Source organism: Oncorhynchus gorbuscha, linkage group LG21 (assembly GCF_021184085.1).
Source record: "Oncorhynchus gorbuscha isolate QuinsamMale2020 ecotype Even-year linkage group LG21, OgorEven_v1.0, whole genome shotgun sequence".
Classification (NCBI taxonomy): Eukaryota; Metazoa; Chordata; class Actinopteri; order Salmoniformes; family Salmonidae; genus Oncorhynchus; species Oncorhynchus gorbuscha.
In genome coordinates, this window is record NC_060193.1 from 57,846,495 (window position 1) to 57,866,494 (window position 20,000).

Consider the following 20,000-nt stretch of genomic DNA (forward strand, 5'->3'; position numbering starts at 1 on the left):
TTAAAATGATCCAGAGGATGTTACCAGCAAAGATCATAATATACAATATTTGTCGCAAGCATAATTTCCTAATCTCTCTCTTTCGCTCTCTCTCGTTCTCTCTCTCTCTCATCCCCTCTCCCCCTCTCTACACCAACCAATCTCTCCCTCTTTCTTTCTCCCTCTCTTATCTGGGCTAATGCAGCAGCAGCAGCAGGCTAATTTTAACAGCAAAGCCTCTGCCAAAGCCCTCAAACTGAGCCCAGACCAGACTCCCCCCAGACTGCTTCTGTGCTTACTGGACGGAGGTTTGTCAACTGCTCTCTGTGTGAAGAGGTAGCTTTTCATAACAGAGAGAGAGAGAAACAGAGAGGGGGAGGATAGAGAGAGCGAGAGGGAGAGAGAGAAGGAGGGGAGGCTAGAGGGGGAGAGAGGGAAAGAGAGAAGGAGGGAGGATAGAGGGAGAGAGGGAGAGAGAGAGAGAGAGAAGGACAGGAGGCTAGAGGGAGAGAGAGGGAAAGAGAGAAGGAGGGAGGATAGAGGGGGAGAGAGGGAGAGGGAGAGAGAGGGAGAGAGAGAAGGATGGGAGGATAGAGGGAGAGAGAAATTGACAAAAGGATAAATGGATAGAGGAGGTATGGGGGAAGCACCAATGGCTCGTGGTCAAAAACATGGCAGACTGAGACAGAAGCTGTCCATTGTGCTGAACCGTGTCCCTGTGAAAACGCCAACTTTCCCATCCATCCACTCACCTTTACAGATGAGCCCATCCTTGGTGATGGCCTGTTGACATACATCACAGCTCTTGACTTTCTTGAAGGGCTTAAGCTTGAAATTGTGTGTGTGGACACTCTCCAACTCCTCAGGCTGAGGGGAGATAGAGAGAGGAAGAGGTTAGGGAGGAGAAGACTTGGATAAGATCAACAATTCATTATGAAATTAGCATGCGAATGGTGCCTCTATCGACAGCCTTCAGTGTTTCTGTAATGAATATAATCAATACACAGGCTTGTGTGTTTAAGGAAACAAAAGAGGAGGTGGCGGTTGCTACTGGTTGGACACACACACACACACACGCTACACACTACATGACCCGCACAAACACAAACACACACGTAGCGTGTGAAGCAGTGTGTGGGAGTGTCATAGTTAGTTGTAGCAGCAGTAGCAGCCCATATTCTCCAGCACAGGATGTTTCCTCTTTGAAGTTATCTTATTAAATGATTCATTCATGAGGAAGAGAGGAGGAACAGGCCTCACAGCAGCCACAGGGCCCTGAATCTCTAGAAACCAACCGTGTGTGTGTGCGTCTGTGTACGTGCGTGCATCCATGCATGTGTCTATGTGTGCGTGTGCGTGTGCGTGTGTGTGTGTATCTATCTGTTTGTGTGTGTGTGTGTGTGGGGGGGGGTGTACTGTAAATAGATGAGCAGGCAGCCTTGCCTCAGTGCAGCCTGAGGAGAGATAAGCTCTAGAAATGCTACAACAAATCTCTGTTTAGCCTTCAAACGACTGAGCTGGAAATGGCTGCTTTACCCCTAATGATACGACACAGAATACAGTACCAGAGTCTAAATGCAGTCCAGAAACTACTGACGACACTTTTTCGGGATATTTTTTCTTTTGGCAAAAATGAAAACATGAAGCAGAACAAACTCTTTGGTCATTTAAAAACCTGATGTATGTAAAACATTGTGTGCTATGGCTCGTAAAATAAATATGACTCTTGATGGCAACATGATGTTTGTTTCCAACATTTTTTGTATTTTATTTATTTATCCGTTATTTTACCAGGTAAGTTGACTGAGAACACGTTCTCATTTGCAGCAACGACCTGTGGAATAGTTACAGGGGAGAGGAGGGGGATGAATGAGCCAATTGTAACCTGGGGATTATTAGGTGAACGTGATGGTTTGAGGGTCAGATTGGGAATTTAGCCAGGACACCGGGGTTAACACCCCTACTCTTACGATAAGTGCCATGGGATCTTTAATGACCTCCGAGAGTCAGGACACCTGTTTAACGTCCCATCCAAAAGACAGCACCCTACACAGGGCAATGTCTCCAATGGGAGACCAGATGCTGCTGGAAGTGGTGTTGGAGGGCCAGTAGGAGGCACTCTTTCCTCTGGTCTAAAAAAAAGAAATAACCCAATGCCCCAGGGCAGTGATTGGGAACACTGCCCTGGGGCATTGGGATATTATGTTAGACCAGAGGAAAGAGTGCCTCCTACTGGCCCTCCAACACCACTTCCAGCAGCATCTGGTCTCCCATCCAGGGACTGACCAGGACCAACCCTGCATAGCGTCAGAAGCAAACCAGCAGTGGTATGCAGGGTGGTATGCAGGGTGGTATGCAGGGTGGTATGCAGGGTGGTATGCAGGGTGGTATGCAGGGTGGTATGCAGGGCTGCTTTTTTTAAAGAAGTTAAATCCGCTTGGTGTTTTCTTTCCTTGCCCCACACATACATACACACACACGCACGCACACACACACACACACGCACGCACGCACGCACGCACGCACGCACACACACACACACACACACACACACACACACACACACACACACACACACACGGGTATCGTCCCGGCACTAGCCTGGTTCTGATGAAAGACATAATAGCCTCACCGTCTGTGAGCTCTGAGACTGGAGTAGCAGTCCCCAACCTCCTTCTCTCTCTCTCCCTCCCTCCCCCCCCCCCTCCCTCTCTGTCTCTCTCCCATGTGCCACTGCCAATTTGTCTCTGAGTTTTTATAAAAGTGTGCTTCTCAGCGTTTTGCTCCCCTATCTCCCTTCATCTTAATGGCTTTTGTCACCCAGTGACACGCCTGCTAAGCTCCAGAGGGGGATGACGACTGACCTTGACTGCAGAGAGAGGAACCCTAACAGCTAGCTAGCTGCTACAAAGCTAAAAGCTAGCCACTGAAAGCATAGGGCCGCAGAGAGGGAAGCTAACGGCTAGCTAGCTGCTAGAAGGCTACAACCTTCAGCTAGCCGCTAAGGGTGTGAATCCTTGCTTAATTGTAATGCTGATAGACCAAGGTATTGGCTGAGACTAACTCTGGCAGTGACCATTCGCACTGCAGAACTTTGCAGAACTAATGACATGGAACCCGACGAAACACAAACACACGCACTCGTGCACAGACACACATGCACACACACACAAACACATACACACACACACTGCCACTCTAACAAACAGACCTTTCTTCCCCAGATCTGTTGATGGAGTGGACTCGGTCTTGTGTTATTGTAATGCTGTTACACCTATCCAGACTAACAGTACACCAGTCCCCCTTTTCAGCCACGCAGTCTCCCCCTGCTCCACCAGCAGTAACTGCCGTTTTACCTTTAACCCCCAACAACAACTGCTCCCCCGGTAACGACGACGTGGATGTTGATTAAGGCAGCCCCCTGCACCTCTCGGATTCAGAGGAGTTGGGTTAAATGCGGAAGATCAATTTCAGTTGAACGCATTCAGTTGACTAGGTGTCCCCCTTTCCCAGACAGACCTCTTCAGCCATGCAGCCTCCCCCTGCTCCATCCAGCTGAGGGTGGAGGTTTTATAGAAACGTGCAGGACTGGGTGGGTGGTGAGGACAAAGTTTGCTAAAGTGGATAGACCAGGTTAATTTGTCTGTTCCACAGACTGCCTGGTCACCTTGGAGCTGAGTTCAGTTTATGTCGGTCAGTCTGTCTGAAACCATGTTTTGCTTGGTAAGTTGACCGGTGGGCTTTTCTGTCTATAACTATTTTGAGGACAACTTTTTAAAAGTAGACCTCTCCCTACTTTCCTTGTTCAGTACTTTTTTGCAGATTTGACCCACCAGGGTAGGAGAACAAGGCTAGAAGGGAGGCAAAGCAACCTGTTATGGAATGAAACTCTGTCCAACCGCACATCTGGGGCTGTCTGGGATACTGGCAGCTGCTCGCTGGCCATTAAGTCTTTAACAGCCATGGATCACCTCAGTGTGACTTTAAAGCCCTTATGTTAAAGAGGACCTGGCTGAAAACCGCTGGCTCCACCTATCACACACAACCAGCTGTGTCACAGCCAGGTGCCATGGCTACCTTGCTGCCACGGCAACTAGGTTTGCCGCATCCCGTCAATCCCTAAGATGATGGATTGTCCCACAACATCAAATGCACATATAAACACACACACAGGTACAAACACAGACACTGACACACACACTTCTAAAGGCACACACATCAAGCGTCTTCATGACAGGAGTCCAAATGAGGGCTTGTACTGCTGCCATGCCAGAGAGCATCTCAGAGAGAGAGAGAGAGAGAGAGAGAGAGAGAGAGAGAGAGAGAGAGAGAGAGAGAGAGAGAGATGGTGGATGTGAAAAAGACAGAGAGAAAGAGAGAGAGAAAGTGAGAGAGAGAGGGATTTGAAAAAGAGAGAGAGAAAGAGAGAGAGTGAGAGAGAGAGAGAGAGAGGGGGGGGGGGGTTGAGTGTGTGCCATGGCCTTGCAGTAACCTCTTCTGCCCTCCAACCCATCTAGGCCTCTGACAGTTGGCAGCACCTGGTTCATGAGAAGACAAGATAGATAAGATAGAGGAGAGAAGAGAAAGAGGATTGAGGAGAGAGGAGAGAGAGGAGAGAAGAGGAAGGGGAGAGAGGAGAGAGAGGAGAGAGAGGAGAGAAGAGAAAGAAGAGAGAGAGGAATGAGAGGAACGAGAGAGAGAGGAGAGAAGAGAACGAGGAGAGAGGAGAGAGAGGAGAGAGAGGAGAGAAGAGAAAGAAGAGAGAGAGGAATGAGAGGAACGAGAGAGAGAGGAGAGAAGAGAACGAGGAGAGAGGAGAGAGAGGAGAGAGAGGAGAGAAGAGAAAGAAGAGAGAGAGGAATGAGAGGAACGAGAGAGAGAGGAGAGAAGAGAACGAGGAGAGAGGAGAGAGAGGAGAGAGAGGAGAGAAGAGAAAGAAGAGAGAGAGGAATGAGAGGAACGAGAGAGAGAGGAGAGAAGAGGATGTACAGTAGAAACACTAGGCCCATCAAGACTCTGACACTGTAGTGTTCAACTCTGGAGAGAGTACACTGATCTCTCTGCCACAGACATACATACAGTCTCAAAACAAGTATCACATTGATGGCCGTTAATGTAAATAACACCTCACAACATAACGTAACAGAGGAGCTGACATTCTCTTATACTGCCAGAGAGAGAGAGAGACAGAGAGAGAGAGAGAGAGAGGGGGGGAGAGAGAGAGAGAGAGAGAGAGAGAGAGAGAGAGAGAGAGAGAGAGAGAGAGAGAGAGAGAGAGAGAGAGAGAGAGAGAGAGAGAGAGAGAGAGAGAGAGAGAGAGAGAATTGAATTGAGAGAGTGTGTGTATGAGTGTGTGTGTTTGCTTAGAAGGTCCAGTAAATCACAACCCATGTTCCTCTTCCCCAGTTGCACTCAGCTAATGAAAAGTTTCACTGCGGTACTACGACCGTGACCCCACTTAGAGCCAGAATGAAGGAGAAGAGGGAGGGAGCCATACTGAAAGGCACTGCTCTGTCCTTCTCCACTGGGAGAGGAGGAACAGGCATGGGGCCAGCACACACACGCACTCACACACACACATACACACGAACACACACACACAAACACACACTAACGTCACTGTCAGCTATTAGCCAGGCTTACATGCCAAAATCTGAAAAAGACGACAGGCCTCTTTAGTTCATCACAAACATACCGCTGTCTAAGCGAACACACACACACAAGCAAGTACACACACAGGCAAGGAGGCACAAACACGCATGCACACACACACACACACACAGATGCACACACTGTGGTTGAAATCGTAAAGGTGTTAACAGTTCATAAAACACATTAAGACCACAGAAAGCCTCCCTCAGCCCTGTTTATAGAGTAAGAGTCTCTAATGGCCCATCACTGGGAAGCATTCAGTAAACCTAAATAGAGGGAAGAGGTCCTTCTAAAGACACATTCCAGCTCCAACTCCCAACCATATCAGGGAGGAGCTCATCTATGTAGAGATTGGTTTAGGTGGTATATGGGGGATTACAGGGGTGAGGGTTGTGGGGAGTATGGGTGTGGGTGTGGGTGTGGGTCAGAGGGGGACACAGGGGTGTGGGTTGTGGGGAGTATGGGTGTGGGTCAGAGGGGATTACAGGGGTGAGGGTTGTGGGGAGTATGGGTGTGGGTCAGAGGGGGACACAGGGGTGAGGGTTGTGGGGAGTATGGGTGTGGGTCAGAGGGGGATTACAGGGGTGAGGGTTGTGGGGAGTATGGGTGTGGGTCAGAGGGGGACACAGGGGTGAGGGTTGTGGGGAGTATGGGTGTGGGTCAGAGGGGGACACAGGGGTGAGGTTGTGGGGGAGTATGGGTGTGGGTCAGAGGGGACACAGGGGTGAGGGTTGGGGGGAGTATGGGTGTGGGTCAGAAGGGGACACAGGGGTGAGGGGATGGGGAGTATGGGTGTGGGTCAGATGGGGACACAGGGGTGAGGGTTGTGGGGGAGTATTCAGGTGTGGGTCAGAGGGGGACACAGGGGTGAGGATTGTGGGGAGGTATGGGTGTGGGTCAGATTTGGGGGGACAGGGTGAGGGTTGTGGGGAGTATGGGTGTGGGTCAGAGGGGGACACAGGGGTGAGGTTGTGGGGAGTATGGGTGTGGGTCAGAAATGGACACAGGGGTAGGGTTGTGGGGAGTATGGGTGTGGGTCAGAGGGGGACACAGGGGTGGGGTTGTGGGGAGTATGGTGTGGGTCAGAGGGGGACACAGGGGTGAGGATTGTGGGGTGTATGGGTGTGGGTCAGAGGGGGACACAGGGGTGAGGAGAGTAGCAGCAGCGTTGGGGTGGGGGGGGCAGTATGGGTGTGGGTCAGAGGGGGACACAGGGGTGAGGGTTGTGGGGACTATGGGTGTGGGTCAGAGGGGGACACAGGGGTGGGGTTATGGGGAGTATGGGTGTGGGTCAGAGGGGGACACAGGGGTGAGGGTTGTGGGGAGTATGGGTGTGGGTCAGACAATGGTGAGGATTGTGGGGACATGGGTGTGGCCTCAGAGGGGGACACAGGGGTGAGGGTTGTGGGGAGTATGGGTGTGGGTCAGAGGGGGGACAGGGGTGAGGGTTGTGGGGAGTATGGGGATGGGTCAGAGGGGGACACAGGGGTGAGGGCATGTGGGGAGTATGGGTGTGGGTCAGAGGGGAATACAGGGGTGAGGGTTGTGGGGGAGTATGGGTGTGGGTCAGAGGGGGACACAGGGGTGAGGTTGTGGGGAGAATGGGTGTGGGTCAGAGGGGGATTACAGGGGTGAGGGTTGTGGGGAGTATGGGTGTGGGTCAGAGGGGGACACAGGGGTGAGGATTGTGGGGAGTTGGGTGTGGGTCAGAGGGGGACACTAGGGGTGAGGGTTGTGGGGAGTATGGGTGGGGTCAGAGGGGGACACAGGGGTGAGGGTTGTGGGGAGTTGGGTGTGGGTCAGAGGGGGATTACAGGGGTGAGGGTTGTGGGGAGTATGGGTGTGGGTCAGAGGGGTTACACAGGGGTGAGGATTGTGGGGAGTATGGGTGTGGGTCAGAGGGGGACACAGGGGTGAGTTTCATTGTGGGGCAGTATGGGTGTGGGTCAGAGGGGACACAGGGGTGAGGGTTATTTATTGGGGAGTCATTTGGGTGTGGGTAAGAGGGGGGGGGGACAGGGGTGAGGGTTGTGGGGAGTATGGGTGTGGGTCAGAGGGGGACACAGGGGTGAGGGTTGTGGGGAGAATATGGGTGTGGGTCAGGGAAAGGGACACAGGGGTGAGGGTTGTGGGGAGTATGGGTGTGGGTCAGAGGGGGACACAGGGGTGAGGATTGTGGGGAGTATGGGTGTGGGTCAGAGGGGGACACAGGGTTGAGGATTTATGGGGAGTATGGGTGAGGGTCAGAGGGGGACACAGGGGTGAGGTTTGGGGGAGTAGGGTAGGGTCAGAGGGGGATACTGAGGTTTTGGGGGAGTTTGGATGAGGGAAGGGAACACAGGTGAGGTTTGGGGGGAGTATGGGTGAGGGTCAGAGGGGGATACAGGGGTGAGGTTTTGGGGGAGTTTGGATGAGGGTCAGAGGGGAACACAGGTGAGGTTTGGGGGGATAGTAGAACTATAAAGGGAAGAAGATGGTTAAAGTTTGGGAGAGGAAGAAAGGCAGTCTGTCCAGGGACCACACTCCATTTCCTCTCTTCCCGGGGATAGGATGCAACCCTTCTCTCTCTCTCTCTCTCTCTCTCTCTCTCTCTCCCTCCCTCCACATGAGAAGATGCCTGCTTTTCATTTGACATGGAAATGCACCTAAGGTTTTCAACTCACTGAGCATCGAGCGTCCCAGTCTTCAGTCGTGACTGGTCAAAGGTCAAACTGTTGTGGAACAACGAGAGTATTCGAGATTGAATAGATTTCTGTTCAAACCATAACGGGTTAAACAGTTCTTTCACCACATACAAAGTACGGATTTGACCCTTGGCTGAGAGGTCAGGGAAGTGGGGAGGGAAGTAATCAAATTTGGATCAATGGCCTTGGTTGCGTCAAAAATGGCACCCTATTCCCTATGTAGTGCACTACTTTTGAGCAGAGCCTACGGTCTGAAATGGAACTGTTAAATGATATGCGATGTCTAAATCGGGCTTCTCTACGGCCTCCACATGATGAATCAATGCTCAGGGTGGGGACAGTGTGTGTGTGTGTGTGTGTGTGTGTGTGTGTGTGTGTGTGTGTGTGTGTGTGTGTGTGTGTGTGTGTGTGTGTGTGTGTGTGTGTGTGTGTGTGTGTGTGTGTGTGTGTGTGTGTGTGTGTGTGTGTGTGTGTGTGTGTAAAGAAATAAAACAACAGTAGGAAGACATTTGAAAAAAAAAGTATCAAGGCTATATACAGACACCTGTTAGTCAGGCTTATTGAGGTAGTATGTACATGAATGTATAGTTAAAGTGACTAAGCATATATGATAAACAGAGAGTAGCAGCAGCGTAAAAGAGGGGTTGGGGGGAGGCACACAATGCAAATAGTCCGGGTAAACATTTGGTTAATTGTTCAGGGGTCTTATGGTTTGGGGGTAAAAACTGTTGAGAAGCCTTTTTGTCTTAGACTTGGCACTCCGGTACCGCTTGCCATGCGGTAGTAGAGAGAACAGTTTATGACTGGGGTGGCTGGGGTCTTGGACAATTTTTAGGCCACTCTGTCTTTCTCTCTCTCTGCATCAACTTGAACATTCAAATTGCATCCAAAGTAGATAATGTTTTTAATAATGTTCTAGATTGATATATCTTGATGTACTAGCCTACCTCTTTCAAGTAATACATTCAATGTAGTATTAGCCTTATATTTAGCTCATTAATGATGGGTTATTGTCACGCCCTGACCTTAGAGATCCTTTAAATTCTATATTTGGCAGGTCAGGGTGTGACTAGGGTGGGAAATCTATATTTATATTTCTTTGTTGGCCGAGTATAGTTCCCAATGAGAGGCTGCTGTCTATCGTTGTCTCTTATTGGGGATCATACTTAGGCAGCCCTTTTTCCCACCTTCAGTTGTGGGATCTTGTCTTCGGTTGTTGCATGTGTTTGCACTCCTAGCTTTACGTTCATTGAGTTGTTTATTGTTGTTGGTGGAACATTTATAATTAAAATAAAATGTACACCTACCACGCTGCACCTTGGTCTTCATTTAACAACGGACATTACAGTTATGCGTAATAAGCTTTTAACATATTGTCTCTGTCTCTTGCACAACAAGCAAGCAGCTGCGTTCCGCTGGCCTCTCCTTAAAACACCACTTGAGTCCCATTCAGGAAAAGCTACACCAGAACAGCTCGCTGGACATCATTTCTTTAGCATTTCTTACACCAACAGACTAATCGAAGAGGGACGCAAGCTCTTTTTTTGCTGAATGTTAAATACAGCAGCCAATAGAACTCAGGGGTAGTTTGAAAGAAGAGCGAATCGTTCAATCTTGGTGAAGAGAAGGGAAAGACCTTCTGCATCTAATTCTGGTCCAGTATTACTCAAGGGTGTCATTAGAATGATGAAGATGAGGACAAATAAACATATTTCATTTAACTGTTGAATGTGAGGAAGGAATGAAGCAACTATAGAGAGAGAAAGAGGAGGAAGGCTAATCACATCAGGGGAAGTAGTCTACCTGCTAATCATACAAATAGGCCCTATTATATTACAAAATTATAATCAAATTCTCCAGTCTACACTTGTAACTTTGTTAGCCACATGTGTTGTACCAGAGTCGTATTTTCTCTCCCTGTTTTATCACGATGTGCATAATTCCAGTCCATATATACAATACAGTACAGTAATACAGTTCACACTCAAAAAGATGAGCCTGCTGGTTGCTAGTTTCATTTATTTACCCAAGAGTGCATATAGCTGGCTCCATCTATGGGCTTTTATGTTTTTCTGTCCTGGGTAATGTTCAGTAGTCTATGTGATATATTTATTGGAAAACGGCACAATCATTTGGGCTTTTTTGGGCTTGTGCTCATTAAATATTGTTCACGCAGGGCTCAGAAAATGTATTTAATATATGGCTCAAAGTGATTTATTCTCGGGGTGGAACATTGGTAAAATGTGTTTTAGGCTCAATGCTAACCCATTACTAGTCTATCTACAGTACAGTACACTTAGAAAAAAGGCATCAGAAATGATTATTTGGCTGTTCCTATAGAATAACCATTTTTGGTTACAGGTAGAACCCTTCGTGTTCCATTTAGAACCCTCTGTGGAAAGGGTTCTACATGGAACTCAAAAGGGTTCTTCTACCTGGAGCCAAAATGGTTCTACCTGGAATCAAAAAGGGTTCTTCAAAGGGTTCTTCTATGGGGACAGCCGAATAATGCTTATAGGTTCTAGATAGCAATTATTGTTTGTATGGTACAGTTAGGGTTGTAAAAAATCTGGTAAATGTCCGGTTTTCCAGAAAACCTGGTTGAAAGATTACTGCGGAATCAGGAGGGAATAAGCAGAAAACCTGGTTGAAAGATTACTGCGGAATCAGGAGGGAATACGCAGAAAACCTGGTTGAAAGATTACCGCGGAATCAGGAGGGAATAAGCAGAAAACCTGGTTGAAAGATTACCGCGGAATCAGGAGGGAATAAGCAGAAAAGATTACTGCGGAATCAGGAGGGAATAAGCAGAAAACCTGGTTGAAAGATTACCGTGGAATCAGGAGGGATTAAGCAGCAAATCCAGGAATCCTCCAAACAGGATTTTTGGAAAATGTGGGCATTATGGGAAAGTTACAGGATTTTGGTAACCCTAGGTATATTCCACCCCTAGGTGAAATTAATTTAGCTCAGGGGAACAATAATTTTCAACAGTAAACACTGTTGAAGATTGAATCTGCATCAACTGATTCCCTGAAGGTATATCACATTAATTTAAGAACTAGCAACAATCAAAGCTGCCACACTTTGCAATTGCTTAACCCAGATTCTGGAACTGCATTAAAATACATTAACAAGGAATTTGATTGAGGGGAGTAGCGGAAATTGAGGAAGAATGGCAGAAGGGGAGAATGGCAGAAGGGGAGAATGGCAGAAGAGGAGAATGGCAGAAGGGGAGAATGGCAGAAGGGGAGAATGGCAGAAGGGGAGAATGGCAGAAGAGGAGAATGGCAGAAGGGGTGAATGGCAGAAGGGGAGAATGGCAGAAGGGGAGAATGCTAGAAGGGGAGAATGGCAGAATGGCAGAAGGGGTGAATGACAGAAGGGGATGAATGGCAGAAGAGGCTAATGGCAGAAGGGGAGAATGGCAGAAGGGTATAATGGCAGAAGGGGAGAATGCTAGAAGGGGTGAATGATAGAAGGGCGGAATGATAGTAGGGGAGAATGGCAGAAGGGGAGAATGGCAGAAGGGGAGAATGGCAGAAGGGGAGAATGGCAGAAGGGGAGAATGGCAGAAGGGGAGAATGGCAGAAGGGGAGAATGCTAGAAGGGGAGAATGGCAGAAGGGGAGAATGCTAGAAGGGGTGAATGCTAGAAGGGGAGAATGGCAGAAGGGGAGAATGGCAGAAGGGGAGAATGGCAGAAGGGGAGAATGCTAGAAGGGGTGAATGCTAGAAGGGGAGAATGGCAGAAGGGGAGAATGGCAGAAGGGGAGAATGCTAGAAGGGGTGAATGATAGTAGGGGAGAATGGCAGAAGGGGAGAATGGCAGAAGGGGAGAATGACAGAAGGGGAGAATGGCAGAAGGGGAGAATGGCAGAAGGGGAGAATGGCAGAACGGGAGAATGGCAGAAGGGGAGAATGACAGAAGGGGATGAATGGCAGAAGAGGAGAATGGCAGAAGGGGAGATGGCAGAAGGGGAGTATGGCAGAAGGGGAGAATGGCAGAAGGGGAGAATGCTAGAAGGGGAGAATGGCAGAAGGGGAGAATGGCAGAATGGGAGAATGGCAGAATGGGAGAATGGCAGAACGGGAGAATGGCAGAAGGGGAGAATGGCAGAAGAGGAGAATGGCAGAAGGGGATGAATGGCAGAAGAGGAGAATGGCAGAAGGGGAGAATGGCAGAAGGGGAGTATGGCAGAAGGGGAGAATGGCAGAAGGGGAGAATGCTAGAAGGGGAGAATGGCAGAAGGGGAGAATGGCAGAATGGGAGAATGGCAGAATGGGAGAATGGCAGAACGGGAGAATGGCAGAAGGGGAGAATGGCAGAACGGGAGAATGGCAGAAGGGGAGAATGACAGAAGGGGGAGAATGGCTAAGAAGAGGAGAATGGCAGAAGGGGAGAATGGCAGAACGGGAGAATGACAGAAGGGGATGAATGGCAGAAGGGGAGAATGACAGAAGGGGATGAATGGCAGAAGAGGAGAATGGCAGAAGGGGAGAATGCTAGAAGGGGAGAATGGCAGAATGGCAGAAGGGGTGAATGACAGAAGGGGATGAATGGCAGAAGAGGCTAATGGCAGAAGGGGAGAATGGCAGAAGGGTAGAATGGCAGAAGGGGAGAATGGCAGAAGAGGCGAATGGCAGAAGGGGAGAATGGCAGAAGAGGAGAATGACAGAAGGGGAGAATGGCAGAAGAGAAGAATGGCAGAAGGGGAGAATGGCAGAACGGGAGAATGGCAGAAGAGGAAAATGGCAGAAGGGGAGAATGGCAGAACGGGAGAATGGCAGAAGAGGAGAATGGCAGAAGGGGTGAATGGCAGAAGGGGATGAATGGCAGAAGAGGAGAATGGCAGAAGCGGAGAATGGCAGAAGGGGAGAATGGCAGAAGGGGAGAATGGCAGAAGAGGAGAATGGCAGAAGAGGAGAATGGCAGAAGGGGAGAATGGCAGAAGCGGGAGAATGACAGAAGAGGAGAATGGCAGAAGGGGAGAATGGCAGAAGAGGAGAATGGCAGAAGGGGAGAATGGCAGAAGGGGAGAATGGCAGAAGAGGAGAATGGCAGAGGAGGAGAATGGCAGAAGGGGAGAATGGCAGAAGGGGAGAATGACAGAAGAGGATGAATGGCAGAAGCGGAGAATGGCAGAAGGGGAGAATGGCAGAAGAGGAGAATGGCAGAAGAGGAGAATGGCAGAAGGGGAGAATGGCAGAAGCGGGAGAATGACAGAAGAGGAGAATGGCAGAAGGGGAGAATGGCAGAAGGGGAGAATGGCAGAAGGGGAGAATGGCAGAAGGGGAGAATGGCAGAAGAGGAGAATGGCAGAAGGGGATGAATGGCAGAAGGGGAGAATGACAGAAGGGGAGAATGACAGAAGGGGAGAATGGCAGAAGGGGAGAATGGCAGAAGAGGAGAATGGCAGAAGGGGAGAATGGCAGAAGGGGAGAATGACAGAAGGGGATGAATGGCAGAAGCGGAGAATGGCAGAAGGGGAGAATGGCAGAAGGGGAGAATGGCAGAAGAGGAGAATGGCAGAAGGGGAGAATGGCAGAAGCGGGAGAATGACAGAAGAGGAGAATGGCAGAAGGGGATGAATGGCAGAAGGGGAGAATGGCAGAAGAGGAGAATGGCAGAAGCGGGAGAATGACAGAAGAGGAGAATGGCAGAAGGGGAGAATGGCAGAAGAGGAGAATGGCAGAAGAGGAGAATGGCAGAAGGGGAGAATGGCAGAAGCGGGAGAATGACAGAAGAGGAGAATGGCAGAAGGGGATGAATGGCAGAAGAGGAGAATGGCAGAAGGGGATGAATGGCAGAAGGGGAGAATGGCAGAAGGGGAGAATGGCAGAAGAGGAGAATGGCAGAAGGGGAGAATGGCAGAAGCGGGAGAATGACAGAAGAGGAGAATGGCGAAGGGGAGAATGGCAGAAGAGGCGAATGACAGAAGGGGAGAATGGCAGAAGGGGAGGAATGGCAGAAGGGGAGATTGGCAGAAGGGGAGAATGGCAGAAGCGGGAGAATGGCAGAAGAGGAGAATTGCAGAAGGGAGAATGACAGAAGGGGAGAATGGCAGAAGGGGATGAATGGCAGAAGAGGAGAATGGCAGAAGGGGAGAATGACAGAAGGGGAGAATGGCAGAAGGGGATGAATGGCAGAAGAGAAGAATGGCAGAAGGGGAGAATGACAGAAGAGGAGAATGACAGAAGGGGAATGGCAGAATGGCAGAAGGGGAAAATGACAGAAGGGGAGAATGACAGAAGGGGAGAATGACAGAAGGGGCAGAAAGAATGACAGAAGGGGAGAATGACAGAAGGGGAGAATGACAAAAGGGGAATGAATGAATGGCAGAAGAGGAGAATGGCAGAAGGGGAGAATGACAGAAGAGGAGAATGACAGAAGGGGATGAATGACAGAAGGGGAGAATGACAGAAGGGGAGAATGGCAGGGGAGAATGGCAGAAGGGGAGAATGGCAGAAGCGGGACTTGCACCAGTAACCTTGTGAACTACCGTCTGAGCCATAAAAGTCCAGAATTTATGACAGAGGCTGGAGTATGACAATATACAGAGAGGTTACAATCTGTGTCCCAGGCGTGATTTCAAACAGAGTTCCATCAATGTGGCCAGGAAGAGGGGGGGGGCTGAGATGCAAAGCACCAAAGACCACGACACAACACCTGCTTTCAATTTCCAGCAAATTGGAATTCTGTTAGGAACAATGGATGACTTTGTGGGCCAAAGTGTGTGTGTGTATACAGTGGGGCAAAAAAGTATTTAGTCAGCCACCAATTGTGCAAGTTCTCCCACTTAAAAAGATGAGAGAGGCCTGTAATTTTCATCATAGTGACATTTCAACTATGACAGACAAAATGAGAGAAAAAAATCCAGAAAATCACATTGTAGGATTTTTAATGAATTTATTTGCAAATTATGGTGGAAAATAAGTATTTGGTCACCTACAAACAAGCAAGATTTCTGGCACTCACAGACCTGTAACTTCTTCTTTAAGAGGCTCCTCTGTCCTGCACTCGTTACCTGTATTAATGGCACCTGTTTGCACTTGTTATCAGTATAAAAGACACCAGTCCACAACCTCAAACAGTCACACTCCAAACTCCACTATGGCCAAGACCAAAGAGCTGTCAAAGGACACCAGAAACAAAATTGTAGACCTGCACCAGGCTGGGAAGACTGAATCTGAAATAGGTAAGCAGCTTGGTTTGAAGAAATCAACTGTGGGAGCAATTATTAGGAAATGGAAGACATACAAGACCACTGATCATCTCCTTCGATCTGGGGCTCCACGCAAGATCTCACCCCATGGGGTCAAAAGGATCACAAGAACGGTGAGCAAAAATCCCAGAACCACATGGGGGGACCTAGTGAATGACCTGCAGAGAGCTGGGACCAAAGTAACAAAGCCTACCATCAGGAACACACTACGCCGCCAGGGACTCAAATCCTGCAGTGCCAGACGTGTCCCCCTGCTTAAGCCAGTACATGTCCAGGCCCATCTGAAGTTTGCTAGAAAGCATTTGGATGATTCAGAAGAAGATTGGGAGAATGTCATATGGTCAGATGAAACGAAAATATAAATTTTGATAAAAACTCAACTCATCGTGTTTGGAGGACAAAGAATGCTGAGTTGCATCCAAAGAACACCATACCTACTGTGAAGCATGGGGGTGGAAACATCATGTTTTGGGGCTATTTTTCTGCAAAGGGACCAGGACGACTGATCCGTGTAAAGGAAAGAATGAATGGGGCCATGTATCGTGAGATTTTGAGTGAAAACCTCCTTCCATCAGCAAGGGCATTGAAGATGAAACGTGGCTGGGTCTTTCAGCATGACAATGATCCCAAACACACCACCCGGCAACGAAGGAGTGGCTTAGTAAGAAGCATTTCAAGGTCCTGGAGTGGCCTAGCCAGTCTCCAGATCTCAAGCCCATAGAAAATCTTTGGAGGGAGTTGAAAGTCTGTGTTGCCCAGCAACAGCCCCAAAACATCACTGCTCTAGAGGAGATCTGCATGGAGGAATGGGCCAAAATACCAGCAACAGTGTGTGAAAACCTTGTGAAGACTTACAGAAAACGTTTGACCTCTGTCATTGCCAACAAAAGGTATATAACAAAGTATTGAGATACACTTTTGTTATTGACCAAATACTTATTTTCCACCATAATTTGCAAATAAATTCATTAAAAATCCTACAATGTGATTTTCTGGATTTCTTTTTCTCATTTTGTCTGTCATAGTTGAAGTGTACCTATGATGAAAATTACAGTCCTCTCTCATCTTTTTAAGTGGGAGAACTTGCACAATTAGTAGCTGACTAAATACTTTATTGCCCCACTGTATGTGTGTATGTGTGTGTGTGTGTGTATATGCGTGCATGTGTGTGCGTGCGTGTGTTACATGTGTTTATACTGATGTGATCAATGCATGGTCTTCTCAACCAGCCGGGTTGCCAGCGATTAAAGTGGGGAGGATGATGAAGATGTGTGTTTATGTGCATAAACACAAGTGTATATTCATGTGTACAGTATACGTTCATACATGTGTGTGCACTCTAGAGGACTGGCAATGCAGAGCAGAGTAGGCACGTTGCCAAGTTGGGCCGGTATCATGAGCTAGCATCAGACACTGTCAGCAGACAAAGACAGATAATTAACAAGAGAGGAGCAGGAGGAGGGGGGATGTGATCAATGGTGGTGACACACACACACACACACACACACACACACACACACACACACACACACACACACACACACACACACACACACACACACACACACACACACACACACACACACACACACACACACACACACACACACACACACACCACACACACCATGTACACACACAAACACAACATACACACACACAGACACACACAACATACACACACACAGACACACACACACATGCACAGAGATCAATGGACAGAGAAAGCTGTAAAACTGTAGTGATTATTATCATTAGCCTGCATCTAAGCTACGTATGATGCCATGCAGTCAATGATAGTCAATGATAGTCAATGATGTTGTGGAGCAAGGGCCAACACAACAAGATGAAACTAGATATACTGTACTGTACTGCACGCATGGCGGAATGACAGAACATGTTTGTGTACACACACACAACATGAACACACACCCACACCAAGCCCCTGGCTCACTCCCACCTCCACCTTGGTGTCTAAAAGGGCTGGAGCTATGGCTTTGAAAGACTGATCGTTACCAGGCGTGGCTTGGTGTTGTCTCCTCTAGTCCACCACACCCTCCGTTATGGTCTCTCTCTCTCTCCTCTCCTCCACCTCTACCAAACCCTCGCCTGCTGTTCTCTCCTCTAGTCCACCACACCCTCCGTTATGGTCTCTCTCTCTCCTCTCCTCCACCTCTGCCAAACCCTCGCCTGCTGTTCTCTCCTCTAGTTCACCACACCCTCCGTTATGGTCTCTCTCTCTCTCCTCTCCTCCACCTCTACCAAACCCTCGCCTGCTGTTCTCTCCTCTAGTTCACCACACCCTCCGTTATGGTCTCTCTCTCTCCTCTCCTCCACCTCTACCAAACCCTCACCTGCTGTTCTCTCCTCTAGTCCACCACACCCTCCGTTATGGTCTCTCTCTCTCCTCTCCTCCACCTCTACCAATCCCTCGCCTGCTGTTCTCTCCTCTAGTCCACCACACCCTCCGTTATGGTCTCTCTCTCTCTCCTCTCCTCCACCTCTACCAAACCCTCACCTGCTGTTCTCTCCTCTAGTCCACCACACCCTCCGTTATGGTCTCTCTCTCTCCTCTCCTCCACCTCTACAAAACCCTCACCTGCTGTTCTCTCCTCTAGTCCACCACACCCTCCGTTATGGTCTCTCTCTCTCCTCTCCTCCACCTCTACCAAACCCTCACCTGCTGTTCTCTCCTCTAGTCCATCACACCCTCCATTATGGTCTCTCTCTCTCTCTCCTCTCCTCCACCTCTACCAAACCCTCGCCTGCTGCTCTCTCCTCTAGTCCACCACACCCTCAATTATGAGCTCTCTATCAAATCAAATCAAATTGTATTTGTCACATGCACCAAATACAACTGGTGTCAACTTTATCGCAAAAAACTTGCTTACGAGCCCTTCCTATTAAACAGTTTAAAAATCAAATAAAGTAGTTACACGAGGAATAAAATGAAATACACAAGAATGGATGAATGTGGAGCTATATACAGGAAGTACCAGTACCAGATCAATGTGGAGCTATATACAGGAAGTACCAGTACCAGATCAATGTGGAGCTATATACAGGGAGTACCAGTACCAGATCAATGTGGAGCTATATACAGGGAGTACCAGTACCAGATCAATGTGGAGCTATATACAGGAAGTACCAGTACCAGATCAATGTGGAGCTATATACAGGGAGTACCAGTACCAGATCAATGTGGAGCTATATACAGGGAGTACCAGTACCAGATCAATGTGGAGCTATATACAGGTAGTACCAGTACCAGATCAATGTGGAGCTATATACAGGGAGTACCAGTACCAGATCAATGTGGAGCTATATACAGGGAGTATCAGTACCAGATCAATGTGGAGCTATATACAGGAGTACCAGTACCAGATCAATGTGGAGCTATATACAGGGAGTACCAGTACCAGATCAATGTGATCAATGAGCTATATACAGGGAGTACCAGTACCAGATCAATGTGGAGCTATATACAGGATCAATGGGAAATACCAGTACCAGATCAATGTGGAAATATATACAGGGAGTACCAGTACTAGATCAATGTGGAGCTATATACAGGTAGTACCAGTACCAGATCAAGGTGGAGCTATATACAGGAAGTACCAATACCAGATCAATGTGGAGCTATATACAGGGAGTACCAATACCAGATCAATGTGGAGCTATATACAGGAGTACCAGTACCAGATCAATGTGGAGCTATATACAGGTAGTACCAGTACCAGATCAAGGTGGAGCTATATACAGGAAGTACCAATACCAGATCAATGTGGAGCTATATACAGGGAGTACCAGTACCAGATCAATGTGGAGCTATATATCAGAAGTAGCAATACCAGATCAATGTGGAGCTATATACAGGAGGTACCAGTACCAGATCAATGTGGAAATATATACAGGGAGTACCAGTACTAGATCAATGTGGAGCTATATACAGGTAGTACCAGTACCAGATCAATGTAGAGCTATATACAGGAAGTACCAATACCAGATCAATGTGGAGCTATATACAGGGAGTACCAGTACCAGATCAATGTGGAGCTATATACAGGAAGTACCAGTACCAGATCAGTGTGGAGTAATATACAGGAGTACCAATACCAGATCAATGTGGAGCTATATACAGGAAGTACCAGTACAAGATCAAGGTGGAGCTATATACAGGAAGTACCAGTACCAGATCAATGTGGAGCTATATACAGGAAGTACCAGAAACACATCAATGTGCAGGTTTGAGGTTTTTGAGGTAGGTACAGTGAATTTGTAAATTATTCAGACCCCTTTACTTTCCACATTTTGTTGCATTATAGCATTATTTGAAAAAATATATTATTGTCATCGATCTATACAAAATATCCCATAATGACAAAACAAAAACAACTTGTTGGAGAAAAAAAGCAAATTTATTAAAAACACAAAATGGAAATTTTACATTTACATAAGTA

The 20,000-nt window shown here is 48.2% G+C and overlaps 1 protein-coding gene across 1 annotated transcript in view; it reads right to left on the minus strand.

Moving 5' to 3' along the window:
• The window catches only part of LOC124008290 (tensin-like), a 336,276-nt gene that overhangs the window by 140,394 nt on the left and 175,882 nt on the right, over nucleotides 1–20,000 (minus strand). Inside the window, 1 exon segment of the mRNA XM_046319446.1 lies at nucleotides 732–846. Coding sequence (XP_046175402.1) covers nucleotides 732–846 — 115 coding nt within the window.